This window comes from Scardinius erythrophthalmus (genome assembly GCF_964197995.2).
Source record: "Scardinius erythrophthalmus genome assembly, chromosome: 8".
Taxonomy (NCBI): domain Eukaryota; kingdom Metazoa; phylum Chordata; class Actinopteri; order Cypriniformes; family Leuciscidae; genus Scardinius; species Scardinius erythrophthalmus.
The window spans coordinates 15,242,501-15,259,630 of NC_138228.1; the positions used below are offsets into that span (position 1 = coordinate 15,242,501).

The 17,130-nt window shown below is 36.6% G+C and overlaps 1 protein-coding gene across 1 annotated transcript in view; it reads left to right on the forward strand.

The window, feature by feature from the left end:
- tspan9a (tetraspanin 9a) overlaps positions 1-17,130 on the forward strand; it is a 90,554-nt gene that overhangs the window by 51,806 nt on the left and 21,618 nt on the right. The window contains exon 2 of the mRNA XM_081373239.1: positions 14,677-14,907. Coding sequence (XP_081229365.1) covers positions 14,677-14,907 — 231 coding nt within the window. The remainder of the gene's footprint in view (positions 1-14,676; positions 14,908-17,130) is intronic.

Genomic DNA, 17,130 nt, shown 5'->3' on the forward strand with positions numbered 1-17,130 from the left:
CTTCGGAACACAAATTAGGATATATTTGATGACATCTGAGAGCTGGATCACTCCTCTAAAGGCTGCAAGGTAATTTCATCTGCCAGCCCAGAAAAGTTAGTAAAGGCATTGTTAAAATAGTGACTAAAGAGCCAGTGGCTTTTCTTCTGTGGACCTCTGACGTGAGTTGACGAGAGCGCCACGACGCATGCGCGAGAACTGAGAAGATGACGCTCACGATCATTTGATGAGAAAGTGTGAAAGGTAAGCCATTCATTTTGCGGCATTGGTAAGGCACTTTTACATTTTCTCGTTGGTTCCTCACGATTCGGACATCCAGGAAATGCACACTTTAGACCCATTTTAAACACTACAATGAGACCCATCTGCGTCATCTTCTCAGTTCTCGCACATGCAGCTCTCAGATTTCACTGAAACATTATTCACAGTTGTTTGTTTGTTTTCATCGAAACCATGATATATTTTTTTCAGTATTCTTTGGTGAAAAGAAAGTTCAAAAGAACAGCATTTATTTGATTTTTTTTTTAAATCTTTTGTAACGTTATGTTTTTAATGTCACTTTTAAATAATTATGTGCAATGAAGAATAAAAGTTATTTCTGTAAAAAAAAAAAAATCTCATATTACTAATTTTTTCTAATATTGAAATTTTTAACTTTAGTGTAATGTGCATCTCTAGAAATAACAAATATACATTCAAAATCTAGAAAAAAAAATGTGGTTGATAAATTACACACATTGAGTACTTGAGTAAAAGTACAGATACCCTATTAAAATATTACTCCAGTAGAAATATTAAGTACTCCTTAGTAAATAACTTAATTTTTAATGTTCTTAAGTATTAAAAGTAAAAACTACTGATCGATGTTTAATATTATAATATTTAATTATTTAATGATTATACCTGGGGGTGGTGGGGTTGCTGAATATGACATCATTATGAGTTATTATAAATTGTCAAGTAGCCAGCACTTGTTAGTTAGGAATATTAGTGGAGGCAAATACATGTATTAATCTGCAACAAAAAAACTTTTAGGTTTTTTACCAAAACTTGTCATACACTACCAAAACCTTTCATACACAAAAGGTTTTACCAAGACTTGTCATTCACAAAACATTAAATATATTAAAATATAAATTTAGGTTATTGATACTTCAAGTGTGCAAACAAGTTGGGAAAAAATCTAACGAGGATTATAATGAGGAAAATCAACACATGGTGACAATAAAAACAGACATCGCATAGGGCAAAATGCATAACATTTTAAGAAAAATGTACGCTATGCAAACAGCTACGGCAGCGGGCAAGATGCATGGGGATTCATTTGTGTCATTTTATTGTTTTGTTTAATTTTCTTTACCTAAAACCTACCCTGTTTACATCCACATTCAAGCATTACAGTGGGCTTAAACATCTCACCCTTTTACAGCAGATTTAGTTGACAAACAAACGACAGTCGTGACCAAAATATGTTTTCATTTACAATAATCAATCCTAAAATTCGGCACTAGAATCTAGTTTTTAGTCATGCGCACACTCAAGCTCCAAGGATCTCCCGTTATTGGCTCATTTTGAGTGAATCATTAACTGGAGACTTGCTCTGACCGGATCATTTGAGTTGTTGTTGACTCGAGAACAGCTGCAATCGCATCAGTCCAATTCACGAACAAATTGTTTGGTGCAATTTGCGAACCAATTTAATAAGTGAATTGAAAAGAATCAGCTCATTTACGAATCACATGTTGGAACAACATGTTTTAGTAAACTGTCCAGCACTGGGAAAAACAAGTAGCTCCAACTTCAGAAAAAAAGGTGCTGCATACTTGATTCGACTGACTGACTGAAGTTTCCTGCTTAACACGACTGAAAAAAATATATACAAAAAAGAGACAGGCATGGAGTGAGAGAATGAGGTTTGGTATATGCAGCATGCATGTCAAATAGTGTCTGCCAGGACAGTGTTCGCTTGGTGGCGTGAACGATGCAGGAGAGACAATTAGTCTGAAAAACATGCTGTGTAATGCTGAAAACATGCTGAAGAGCAGTCAACAGTGAAGCTGAGGCTTGTCACATTGATGCTGGCAAGAATTCATTGTCAGTGTGCGTCGGAACAAGTTCATGTGTCGCTCATTTTTGGAGAATAATCTCTGTAATGTTATAACTAGCGAAGGTGGATGCATTCTCGATTTAAAGACTAAAGACCTCGCCAAGAGTCCAAGTCTCTTAAGAATGGAAGGAAGTTGGCTACTACATGCCGTCATGCATAGTGACTATTGATTATGCTGTATGTCTTTGATAGCGGATTTCCTCTCATTCCAGGGAAAGAGAGATCATCCTTTAGCACTTAAGCGGATGTGCATATTTAGCAGCTCTGTTCCTGTGGGGCTGTGTAATGGTATGATATGCAATGCTGTGTTGTTCTTGTAACTGCAGGGGCTATTTGTGTTGCATGATAAAAGCCCATAAATATATTTACATCCTGTTGGCATGTATGTAGAGCATCCAGATATACAAAGCACATCCATCACAGCTTTGAATGATTTGCGGTTATAACACGTCGAAATCATGGACGTAGTACTGCTGAGAGGATTAATATAATAGCTATTTTAGCATTGATTCTGGTTTGAATTTCATCCACTTAGGCCTCAAGTATGTTTGTATTTTAAAACTCGAGTTGCGTGAGCGTAGAGTACTCTCGAGATGTGGGTCAAGATGGAACTTGGGTGGGAAATTGAAGTACTTCAAATGAATACGTGAGCGGAATATTTCATCACCTCAGCTTCGTAGCACTATGAAGCCAAGGTGAGCGAGTCCAGCGCACCTCTCAACCACGTTCTGATTAAATTTCATCACCACGTTGGCTTCAGATGGATTTGACAGGTGCCAGTCTGCTTCAGTGAGTCGACTTTTTTCCGATAACATTTTATTTTCTCTGTGACCTGGAGGTTCAAACAGTGTTTTTGAATTAGAAATGAACTTTGAAACCAAAAATGGTTGCTGTTGGCACTAGTGGGAGGATTTCACCGCTGAGAGCTCTATGTCCTTCAAATGAATCAATGTGAAAAAGCTGACTGTTTCCTGCTCATGACTATGTCAGTCAGACGAGTCAGAAATGCTAAGCGAAAAGGAATACAAAATATGCATTGGCATCCTGGCTCCTCCAAATCCCATCCCGTTTTAAGTTTTCGTGAAGCTCGGTTCAGTTAGGTCTACGTCTGCAGACTGCTAGATAACACACCGTTCTTGAGAGTGAGGTTGGCAGCAGGTCTCAGATTAGAAGATAGATGTGCACATTGTGTTGAATAAGGGAAGAATTCCAATAACAAGAGCGGTTCCTCAAACACAAGAGCCTTTATTTATATGAATTTTAGAATTTCTGTTGCTCTTCACAGTGAAAAATGTATTTTATGCAAGTTTGGACTGTTGTGGAGGGGTTAACACGCCATAAGCACTAATGGTCGACATCTAATCTCACTAGAAACTTTTACTAATAACCTGTTGCTACACGCACAGGACTTCGCTTAGCTTCTTATTTACTCTTCTGTAGAACACAAAATGAGATGTTTTGCAGGATGTCCTGGCTGCTCTTTTCCTTGCAAAGAAGTACATGGGACATTGGATCGGTGAGCTCCAAAGATGACAAAAAGTACCATACAAGTCTTCTGAAGCCATATAACTTTGTGTGAGAAACAAATGAAAATTTAAATGGTTATACTATAGTTTTTTGGGGGGGGTTTTTTAGTGCAATTTATAGTTTATTATTTATTCCCATCTGCCGTAGCTTTAATGTCTCATTCCAGGGTTATTTTAGTGTTATATTTTTAATTTAGTTTCTGTCAGTATTTTACTTGTCTTAGCAGTTTAGTTTCCACTCTATCCATGTGGGTTTTCAATTTTGACTTTATTTCAGCGGCCACTAACTGGTATCATTTAAAATTGAAAAGTCTAGTGTTATTGCTACTGTATGTAGTGGCATTTTCATTTTTTAATGCAGTTGGGTTGTGGAGGGTTTTAGGTTTTATATTTGTTTAATATTTTATTGTTTTATATTATATATTTTATTATTATTTTTGTAGTCATAATTTTTTTCTTTTTTTTACAATTTGTTCCATCTTGTGTACTATAGAGAGTCATTTCAGCTCCAACTGTGCTGTACGTGTCCTCTGCCATTGTTGGTCCTCTGAGTCCAGTACTGCTCATGTTCCTGGGCTCTTTACACCCATATCTGATGCTCTTTTGGACTGGCTCTGCCTGAACATCCCCTCTGGTTTTACCAGGCCTGTGTCTCTTCCTGTGATGAGAGTGCAGCCTTTTCAAGGCCGGACAAAATAATGTTTGCTGTTTGTTTGCCCAGAGCAGCAACATCTGTTTGTCTTGGGGACCCTTAGCTTTATAACTCTTGCAGCATTTGGACTGGTGGGTTTCTGGCTCTACAGAGCCATTTTTATGGTGTGTTCAAAGCTTTGTAAAGTTTGGCACACATACAGACACCTGCAGTACCAATATTTATTTTATGAGACAGTGAGGGGATCAAGAATATTCCTTGTGTATTGTGCCATATATATATATATATATATATATATATATATATATATATATATATATATATATATATATATATATATATATATATATATATATATATGAATTATTATAAAATGTCAAGTAGCCAGCACTAGTTAGTTAGGGATATTAGTGGAGGCAAATACATGTATTAATCTGCAAAAAAAACTTATGTTTTTACCAAAACTTGTCATACACTACCAAAACTTTTCATACACAAAAAGTTTTACCAAGACTTATTTAAAACGAAGACCAAGATTTTATAATGAGGAAAAACAACATATGGTGACAATAAAAACAGACATCGCATAGGGCAAAATGCATAACATTTTAAGAAGAATGTACGCTATATGCAAACATACTAGTTTTATATCATTTGAAACAGCTAAGGCAATGGGGAAGATGCATGGGGATTCATTTGTGTCATTTTATTGTTTTGTTTAATTTTCTTTACCTATATATATATATAGGTAAAGAAAATTAAACAAAACAATAAAATTGTTTATTATATATATATATTACTTTAAATAAACACAAGCTTTCTTTTTTAATCATCTTATCTACAGCTTCTGGAAGGATTGTTTTGATAGTCATTTGATGCACACTACCGTTCAAAAGTGTTCGGTCGGTAAGATTTTTTTATTGATTTTATAAGAATTATCTTACGCTTACCAAGACTTTATTTATTTGATTAAAAAAATGTGTTAAAACTGTAATATTTTGAAATATTACAATTTAAAATATCTGTTTTCTTTTTTAATATTGTAAAATATAATTTAATCCTGTGATTGCAAAGCTTTATTTTAGCTGTCTTTAATGTCTTTAAGTCATTAATGTCACATGATCCTTCAGAAATCATTCTCAAATGCTTATTTGGTGCTTAAGAACATTTCTTATTATTAGCAATGTTGAAAACAGTTGTGCTTAATATTTATATGGAAACTCTGATACATTTTTCTTTGAATATCAGTCTTTTGTAACTTTATAAATGTCTTTACTGTCAATTTAATACATCCTTGCTGAATTTATATTAACCTCTTTAAAAAAAAAAATCTTACTGACGTCACATTTTGAACATTAGTAAATCGTATTGTGCGTCTCTAGAAATAACCATTTAAAAATTGATTTATGTATTTAAAAAAAATCTTACTGACCCCAAACTTCTGAATGGTAGTGTATAGCAGAAAAAAATGATTTTGAGCTTCCATTGACGGTTAGTGGATCTGTATGTTTTCCTTAATCGCTCAGCTTCTATATTCATCTACTCGATCCTAAATTCGATCCATAATTAAAGAGCCTGTAGTCCTCGTAAGTATTCTGTTGAGCTGCTAGAAATCAGTGGAGCAGAGCAGCACAAATTAGCCAACGGTATCTAATAGTTTTCCCCCCCTCCTGCTCCAATTCCCTTTCCTTCTCATCCTCCACTGTGAGAAAGTGAGTTGTGGTGGCAGGTGTCAGCTGAGAGAGCCGGCTGCTGATAGGCAGGGATGTTCTGATTGATTTTGAGTCGTTGAGCCCATTTAATGTCAGATGTGAGATTCAAGATAAATGTCGAAAGCACCAAGCTGGCACCAAGCTTCAATGAAACTGGCGTCGCTACAGTCTTTCTCGTTAAATATTCTGTTTGTGTCAGAAAAACATCACATTGCCCAAGTTGGTTTGTGCAAATCATATCCATGTCATTGAATACATACACAAAAACACTCAAACTGTTTTTTTTTTTATGTTTAAAAATGGCACACAGCAATTTTCTGTCGTCGTGACATGTAATTTCACTCCTGTATGAAACTTTAAACTGTAAGTATTCCTGTTTAATCTTCTACAGTGCATCTGTGGGCTTTTAAGGCTCACTACTGATTCTCTTCAGCGGTACGTTTTCCCCACAGTTCAGCTGCATTATTCACCGTCAAGCTTGTCTTTGAGACACTGCGATGGAAGACCCGACTCTTTTCTTCACCGTGGGGGGACAAACTGTGCTTTGTGGAAGCAACGGGGGGTTTAGTGGAAAGCAAAGACAATGTGAATTTGTCATGACTGTTTACAGCTGTTTTTCGTTTTTTTATTAGTTTACTAAAACCACTCATGTAGGGAGCCAAGAGAGACAGATCAAGTTGTCTAGGCTGGAAAGCAGAGAACAGTCACAACTTTCATCATGACTGAGACGACAGGATGTTATGGTGCTCATTAATTCTCCAATAATTGCCCAAAGAAGCTGCAGGCGACCCTCTGAAGAGCAGCAATTTGGACCCATCATTCTTGGCTTTGTTATCTGTAGGTTTGGGCTTGTTCGGTCAATTATATTTTAAATTGAAAGTTTCAAGTTATGATCCGTTCTGATTGACCTGAGAATTTCACCTCTGGGAACCTTCTTGAAAAGTGTTTGACTAGCTCTTAATTTAGAGCATAGCAAATTCTGACCCATTCAGATAGTTTAATATTTTATTTACATTTATGTTTATGCATTTGGCAGACGCTTTTATCTAAAGAGACTTACAATGAATTGAAGGTATAGGCAAACAGTTCATGCATTCCCAGGAAATCGAACACAACACCTTGGTGTTGCTAGCACCATGCTCTACTGTATGTGTGTGTGTGTGTGTGTGTGTGTGTGTGTGTGTGTGTGTGTGTGTGTGTGTGTGTGTGTGTGTGTGTGTGTGTGTGTGTGTGTGTGTGTGTGTGTGTGTGTGTGTGTGTGTATATAACAATCTGGAACACACTGCCACACACTCAAAATAATAAGCTAATGCAACATTTTGTCAACTTAATTTGTCAACAAATTTAATTGTGTGCAAACATTTTTAGCATCTTTTAATTATCATCTGTTCATATTGTTTAATTGTAATTCTCTACTAAATTAAATATTATTTCTTGTATGCTACAAAATATTATCACTAGACATTATCAGTAGTAATGGTTTTATGTGGTAGAACAAGCAGTAATATTATTCATATAATGTTCTATTTTATAATTTATTTATACTATACATTTTTGGAAAAGGCTCAATTTCCTTGTATAAAAACCTTTCTGCAATTTAATTAAGCTCATTGAACATTTTTATTTTCTAATGCAAGACCCCTCTGTATGACTGTTTAGAAATCTGTGGGAAGCTTTGCTATTGTAGAAGATAAATGGCTGGAAGTTGTTTAGATCTCATCCTCTCAAGCTAAATCTGTTTTGTCTATCTGCTCAGATGTGAGATTTGATTATTTAGACTTGGCTTCTTATTAGTATCCGTTCATGACGTTCTCTGAGATGGATGGCAGTGGCTTAACAAATGAAAGGCAGAGATTGATCGCTCTTTTAGGACAGTTTCATCACATCATATGCTCCATCTTACCTACTCATGGTATCAAAGACATGTTTGAATGTCTCAAATCTCTTGCATTGATATCATATCAAGTTAATTCAGTATCCCAGTTATCACTGAGACATTACAGGACTTGGTTCTTTCTGTACAGACAGTATACTTACACCTATTAATGTGATTTAAAGCTATTACCTGATGCAAGGGACTTTCTGCAGTCTATTCCAGCAATAAAGGGCCAGCGGTCATTTAAGCAGTATAGGGCCGCTCAGTAATGGGGTATCATTTCCCTCCTGGTCCTGAGTGCATACCAGCCTTTTTGTCTTCATTATAATAGACTGTTTTATTTTAGTGTAAAATCAATGACGACTAACTGGCTTCTTAAAGATAGGCCCGCAACCCCCGGGGCGGTGAAACTCTCTTCATTTTTCTAAACCTCTCTCTATTTCTCTATCTCACCCTCTATTTCTTTTTATCACCCTCTTATGAAGAAGGTTATTAATGCTCCACATCTGAGAAAATAAACACATTCGTTTAAAGCGAAAGAATGCTAATCGATATGTGTTGAATGAGATTTTTCCTTTTCTGTACTTACCAACTTTATATGTCTTGGTTTCTCTAATCTTCGTCAGTATGCCATCCATGAACTCTGTCTTAAACCATTTTTAAAGCCACCATCTACTTGAAAATGTTCCGGGTTAAATACAAGTTAAGCTCTATCAAAAGCTGCTGTGACTAATGTCAGTTGACTTGTCCTGCGGTGTGATATGCTCCTATTTTAAACTGCATTTTACTAATTATTTTATTATATTCTTTATTAATTTTTTTAGTTATAGAATTATTTTGTTATTACTCATGCAGCTTTTATGACCTCATATCACATGAAATATTTGTACTTTCTAAAAATCAGCTGTCGCACCACAGGTCCATTTAAAATGAATTAATGAAGAAAACAGATACTTAAAAGATGAAAAATTGTATTAATTCAAAGACATTTTAACTTAAAATTGTTTGATTTATTTATTTATTTATATATATATTTTTCATTTTTTAATTAAATTGTAATAAATTGACTGCAACAGATTATTTTCTTTGATAAACAACAGCATGTCACAGCAAGTTTAACTTTTTTTGAGCCTGGAACATTGCTTTAATGTCCTTCAAAAACGCACATGCATAGCGTTTTGAGTTACTCCAGGGCTTCTGTGTCTTAATAAATCGTGAAGTCGAGTGGGCCAGAGTGATATAACCTCTCATTAACGCTGGTTTGCTGGACAAACACATTTTGACCCCCTTCTGAGGCAGAGCATGAAAAGGTCAATCGCTCTCTCTCAGTGGACATATAGGCGACTCGCATTCTGCAGGGCGCGTGAGTCACGTCCATCACTGGACTGCAATAAGATTCAAGTTGCATGACTGCGTGTGAGTGAGCAGGTTTCTGCTGCAGTTGATAAAGTGGTCAAAGTGATGGGATAAGGTTCTTGCTCAGCTCCTCAGCTTTCCTGAAGAACTCGTTCCATAGTTTCAATTACACTGACCTTGAGTTTAAGCTACGTGCCTCTTTGCAATACCCATTTATCCAGTCGAACTGAGTCGTCTCTCCGAGAAGACGATGTTCGGAGAACATCTCCGACCTTCATGTTCTTTGACAAGATGCTGTCCTCCTAAACAAACTTTCAGAACCATCTACCATACCTCACCTTTTTAAAATTACACACTCTGTGTTCTCTCCATCCTGTGGGAAATGTGAGGTGAAAGGCAGTGTGTTTAACCATCCAGTGTTTATTCCTCAGGGGCTCTGCTTAAGGCACAGCAAGTTGGATACGGCATTGTGAGACAGGCTTCCCATGATAAATGTCCTTTCCGAGACACTTTGTTTACTTGGGAGTCTGCAAACTGCCATGTTGCCTTTCAACTCCAGCAACAGCTTAGCGTTAAGAGTTGTGCCGCTGTAAATATAGCAGTGCTTTTAAAACAAACACTCGCCATATAGAGCGCCCAAACGTCCACATCCACTCGAACCTTGAAGCACATTGATATACTTAGGCACATTTTGCATGTTGCTTCTAATCCAGTGAAGCGCATCTGTTGAAAATTTTGCTTTGACAGTGAGATGCAATGCTTCCCCCACACATATTCAGAGGTCTAAGATGCAGTGAAATACCAGCGCTAAGGCAGCGTTGAAGCGGTGTCAGAGCCTCCAGCTTTAGCTTGAATTGTGACTGACACCTCCATCTCCAATACAGCAGTCACTCATTCTTATGGAAATTATAAGATTCAGTTTCCTCATGAATATATGCCATAAACAACATACTGTCTATGTGAAAAACAAGGGCATATACAGTATTGCACATATATGGTACAACGGGGCTAAAGGCACACCTTAAGAAAAAATTGCTTTTCTCTGCTCCCGTAGTGTATGATTGCAGAAAAAAATATTTATGTTTTTATTGAACATTGATGAAGCAAGAGATTTTGTGTGAAAATATATTATAAAAGTAGTTTGATTGTTTAAAAATCTTATAAATGTATGAGGGGACAAGGTGGTCCTTTTGCCCCACACTCGGGGTAAAAGGCACAAAGCATTGATGCAAATAATTTACCTAAAATAATGTTTTTAATAATGCTAAGTTAACACTCAAAATAATCATTTTAATAACGTTTGTACTATGTTCAGCTCATTTTGATAAATAAAAGAATCCATTTTTGTTCAATAAATATGCTATCATTGAAATGTTTATTTTAAAAATACAGAAAAATATAAAAAAGTAAAGGTTCTGAAAGCATTGGATGAGACCCATAATAATTTAATATAGATTTACAGTAGTAACAAATAAAAATGACATTTTATTATTATGATTAATAGCATATTTTTAAATATGATGGTGATTATCGCTAAAGTGGACACCGAACTTAATATATGATATTTACCATTTTAATCTAACCGCCATGTCAACAAATGGAAAATCCGCCAGCTATTTATTATCATGTCAGTTATCGTGCCTTTTACCCCAAATACCATACTTTTTCAAATTGTTCCGTTATCGAAAAACTGTTGCTTTGATTACCTTGAACAAAACTCAAAATCATTAACAAGACCTTTGTCTCAAAATATAGTCAATAATTTGATCGATTCTCCTTTGATACATACATCTGCAACATTTTAAAAAACATTAAATATTAGATCAAATTAGCGCAGAATCAACTTTGATTGCTGTTTGCGATCAGCCAAATTTCCACGTGCATCATCAAAAGCAGTTGTTAAGAAAAGGGCTGAGCTGAATTTTTGAGCAATCTAGTAAAAAGTAAAATGCGCCTTTTACCCCGGTGCGCCTTTAGCCCCGTTGTACCCTACATACTTTATACAAATAATGTAATTTTGATGTAGTTTAACTGTCCACACTAAAAGGGCTGCTGGGTAAACAACTGAAGCTGTTTTAAGCAGATCAGGAGGTTAAGGGAATCTCCATTTCACATATTCATGAATATTACTCTAAATATAGTAGCCTGAGAGTCTGTGTTTGAAATATTTCTGTCAACAGTTCAACAGAAGTGTAACAGGTAATTTCCCCTTAATATTTTTTTTTAAATTAGATGTTCTCTCCCTGCTTTTCTTTTGGTTTCCTCACACGACTTTCCACTTTTTTTCAACGCAAGAGATTTGACATCTTTAAAATACACAGTGTCATTGATTTTCTGACGTCTTTCTCTGTGTTTTTTTTAAAGAGAGCCTAAAAAATACTAAACCGAAGAGCCAAGAAAAGATTCTTGAAATGCTAAGCTCAGTTGGGTGTTAAATTATTAAGTCTGTCCAGTGAGTTGGTCCAAAACAAGACAGAAACTGAAGCAGGATGCCCAAATCTTCCAGTCTCTCTTTCTCTCATCCTTTTTTTTCATCTGAGACTCATTTGAGAAGAACAAAGCCTCTATTTATGTGTTGAGGCACACACTCAACACTGCTAATGCACCATTATGAGGCACTCACGTCTTTTTCCTGGGCTTTCAGGACTTTGCCGTAGAGCCGAGGGCACTTTTTACTGTCTTTCTCTCAACGCTACACCTCGACCCCTGTCTTTTTCCCCCCTCTAATGTGTTCTCTCACATTCTGCCCCTGCGTTTCACCTCTGCTTCTTCCTCGATTTTTTTTTTATGTGATGGTACAGGCTCCCGTTTCAATCACAGGAGAGGTTTTACAAATAAGGTAAATGAGTTGAAATTGCCTGAAGGATGGTCGCAGGGGCCGGTAAGCAGCATGGTCGATGTTTCCATGCGTGCTCTGACTCCATAAACGTTTGAGGATGTTTTAAGCAGTGCTGAGGCTGTAGGACCATGCCAATGCTAATGACCTTCAGTCACTGTTACACATATAAATTCTGCATGATGGATGGACACGAAATGGCTTAGTGATTTGAAAAACGGTGTTGTTAAATGTAGATTAGTTTGTTAGCTTAACCCTCAATTGTGCATTCCCATACAGAAATATAGAGCTCCGGCAAACTTCTAGTGATAAATTTGCACATTTTTCAAATGCAAATGAGCTTTGTGGTATATTGTTGCAACATAATGTATCAAGTGAAACAGAATATTTAATGTGGGGGGAATAAAGGGGAAAAATGTAGGACAGTGTTTTATCCATTTGGAAATTACTGGATTTTGAAGAATGTTCTCTTTATTATATTTTATATTTTTATATAAATATACAAATATTTGTAAAAAATTTGGTTTTACCCTGTATTTATCTGGATGTTGTAAATTTAGTTGTAAAGTGACCTTGAGCTTAGAAAAGTGCTATATTATTTTATTATTATTATTATAGTCATTTTATTTCATTTAATTTATTTTTATCAAAAAAAAATATATATATATATATTTACTGTATATATTAAATTATTATTTTTAATAATGCATTAAATTGATCAAAAGGGACAAAGACATGTGCAATGTTACAATAAAATCAATTTTGTTTGTTTTTTGTTTTTTACTTTATATTCACAAAGAATAGTGAAACAAAAGTGTTGTGGTTTCCAAACAATATAAAGCAAAGTTTTTTTTACATTTGTAGTAAATTGGTAGTAAAATGTTTCATGAGCACCAAATCCGCATGTTAGAATGATTTCTGAAGGATCATGTGACATTGAAGACTGGAGTAATGATGCTGAAAATTCAGCTTTGTCATTACAGGTATAAATTACATTTTTCAAACATATTCAAATAGAAAATAATTATTTTAAAGAATATTTCACAATATTACTGTTTTTACTGTCATTTTTGTTCAAATAAATGCAGCCTTGGTGAACATAAAATACTTATTTAAAAAAATCGTATCGACCCCAAACTTTTAACTAGTAGTATGTAATAAAAAATTTAATTATTAATAAGGTAAATGGAATCATTCTCAAAGGGTTGTTCTGATACAATCACACAATATATCTTGATTCTTTGCATTGATGTTTTTTCACATTTTTGAACACATATGTATGTGTGATTCACATCTTGCAGTGTAGTCTGGACAAAAGTGATGCAAACTGCACGAGAGAAATTGAAACCAACAACACAGATTTGCTCCCATTTTCGTCCAATTATGAAATCGTGATCCATCACATTGTATTGAATTGAACATATGTATCATGATCTGTGTTGATATCCCTCACAATCTCACTTTCAATAGCATCAAAATAAAAAAGTAATCTACTTTAAGGTTTATAGAGGCTGCTTCCACTCAGGTTATTTTACAATTTGCTGCTTCACACAGTGGACATTGATACATCGCGTTCTCCATGTTACATTAGTGCAGTGCCGTTTCTCACCACCCAGGGCATTAAAAATGGCCCTCTCCCTCAGGCTAAAGTGCTCTCTCACCAAACAGAGCAACAGCACCCACTTTTAACCTGCCAAGTGTGAGATACACACAGGCTCTGTCTCTCACAGAGTTCTTTATCACGCCCGTGGTGGGAAAGGTTCTCGGCAGAAGAGCGTGCTGATAATTTCAACCACCATGACTGATGGAATTTGTTTTATTCAGTCTCTTACCCAAATCCCTTTGCTGCTTCAATCTGGAAGGCATTGTCAGGCAGTTAACCGTCCGTTTATGCTTGAAAGCGAATGAGAGCGTATACAAAAGCGATGAATTATTTACTTCAACTAAAAAAATGGTCTGGTTTGCTTTAATTGCCGTTGTGCCGCTAGTCAGTTGTCGAACATGCTAACACTTTAGCGACAAACGCTTTCACACTTGGAAGACACTCTTGATGCTTTTTGATTTGCCGTGTGGCGCCCGCCAGTTTATCAGTGCTGGGTGCGATTCCTTATTCACGAGGTGATTGCTTTGGATATTCCAATAACAGCGAAGGAAATGTCAGTCGTTCCTTCCTGCCCTTATCACAGATTGATGAGGAAAACAGCCTCTCCTCTCAGCGTTGTCAATCAGAAACCCCTTTGAATACTACAAATATGCCAAAGCAGTCACGCAGCTGGACTCTTGTCTACACACAAATGTCAATGGACAGTCTGTGTTTCATCAAAAAATGACGGTGTGGCCCTCAAGGGACAAAGTTTGCATGGTGTGTGCGCCCCCTAGTGGAACCTATTGGCATGGAAAACAGTTTTGTAATTCACTGTACTACTCAGCTGATTATTTCTTCCATTGGACCTCTGTAGACTTCGACGAACGTCTGCATGGGATGGAAAGCTACGTTTCAGTTCATTTTTGTGGTGCATAATGAATGATGTTTTTCAGAACGACAGCTTTCTCGCTGAATCGATGTTCCTGAATGCATCAATATCTCATAATCTGTTGTTTCTCTCTGCAGTTGTGTGGCTGTGGGCTGCTGGGAGTTGGAATCTGGCTGTCTGTGTCTCAAGGCAGCTTCGCCACCTTCTCCCCCTCCTTCCCTTCCCTCTCTGCTGCCAACATGGTCATCGCCATAGGCGCCATCGTCATGGTGACGGGCTTCCTCGGATGCCTGGGCGCCATCAAGGAAAACAAGTGCCTGCTTCTGAGCGTGAGTTATGCCACACCTACACACTTTTACATTCCTGAAGTGTAAAAAACACTCTACCAGACCTGTTGCATGTAGAAAAAGTATAATGCATTCATTTAAGGTATTCTCAATGCATTAAAAATAGTATACTTTATAATCAACTGCATGGTCTTGTGAATCATTTTAACCACAATAATAGTATGCATTGTAATAACGTTTCATAGTTATGTGTTAGTGTGTAATGCATACGAAATTGCATTAAAGCACATTAAGTAGATATGAGGTATGAATAAAATCATTCTGCGTTATACAATTATTTTTGCAAAATGCACACTAATCTGAATATTCGACTGTTTCCCAAGTCAATTTACAGTTTCCTACATGACTGTGCTAGTTTTATGTCTCTTGTATTGGTCTGCCGTCTCTTTCTTCTCACATAAAACAATCATTTCAGCCAAATTAACATTTCATGTCCTTTTATTTATTTATTCAGCGAGTAGCTGTGTAAAAATCAGGATATTGTACAGCCGGATAGTCATTATCCCAAAATAAGCCCTGTCAGGATGTGAAGTGAACCATATTATGCCTTATGAATGCTTTTTATAATGTATTACATACAGGCTTAAAGTAAACTGTTACCAGAGAGGTTTGTTAATTATCTGCATTGCCAAATAAGTCTCCTGATCGCACTCTAGGCTTTCAGTTCAGAACTAGAGTTAAACCACATGCCTCTCTATTTTCCCCCCTGACTGTCTTTGTTCTTCTTTTTGACTTTTTTTACTCTCATTCTCACTTTCTCTCTTCCCAACACCACTGATCATTCTGCTAATGGGGTTAGACACAGTCTAATTGAATAAGGTTGTCAATCTCCATGCTTTTCTGTAATTTACAGGAATGAATAATGTATCCGTCATCTGTTTTGTATTGGGACATTGAATACTGTGTTATATGCTTGTGAACACCTTGTATCCACTTTTACTGCCATAGAAACCTTGGCAACACAGTGAGTCTCATGAAAGAAATATGGAAGTAGTAGCTGCAGCATCCAGCAGGCCACTCTGTTGTTGTTCTGCACAGTAGTCATGGACTACAATTATTCATTATCGTTACAGCAGGTTCTGTCGCCAAAGATATCTCCAAGAAACGTAAACGTGACGAGTTTTGGACAAGAGGAGAAATAAAATGAGGATCAATTTCGGTGTCTGTTTGACAAGTCTGGTGAATAAGTGTATGGCAGTGTAATTAAATACAGTATTGCAAATGCTGTGAGTACGTTCAAAAGTACTTTTAAGATGATTGTTTTGAAAATGTAAAACTGCGCTGCATTACCCCGCCATTTAATTCGACAAATAAAGTGACATGTATGAGTAGTAATTTAGCATTAAACATTGCGTTACTTGCGGCTAATTCAATAGAATTAAAAAACATGTGAACAAACGTAACGGTTATATTTCATTACCTCATCCATGAACGTGATTTGTGAGTCCCGTCGGATTGATTTCCATCGGTAGTGGAGGTGAAGACGACAACTCCCATCATCTAACGCGCCTTCGCAGTGTCATCAAGCCACACTTTTGAATATGCGACCTCTAGTGGCGAAAATTACATACTGTGCCTTTAACTGTAATTTTTGAAAAAAATGACGTTTCATTCAGTTCAAGTGAAGGAATAGACGCTTAGAGAATTCATAACTTAGTCAAGCCCAGAATCATCATCACCATTCCTCCTTATCATTACATTTTAATGTCAATCTCCAGTTCTGACGGTTCCCTAAATGCCTATTAGATAGGACTGGTGTAATTTCGAATGGCCTGACCTTTAGATTCCATTATCTGTGCTGTATATACGCTGTGTCCCCAGCTCTGAGGGAGACTGAGACATCAGAAAAAGATTTTCACATCTTTGGGTTTGAGATCTAAGCATGTTCCTGGATGTGGTGCAGCGCTCTCTTCCCACAGAGTTCTAGGAAGGAAGAACCTTCAAAGCTTTTGCAGTCTTCACATCCATTCCTTCAACTTTGCCCTATTTACATACCCCATATGTCCCAGAGCAGTGAGTAAAGTCATAGCTGAGCAGACATATACACAGATTGTCATTCAGCGGTTGGCGAGGCCCACACGTAGACAACCTAATCGCTCTCGTCCTCCTCTAATGGAGGAAGGAAACTTATTTTGCAGACCTGTCAATGTCAAGGTTCAATAAACAAGTGTCGTAAAGGCTTTCAGATGGCCCGAATCTGCGTTTCAGATGGACTTTGACAGGAACGGTCATCAGGAGATGACT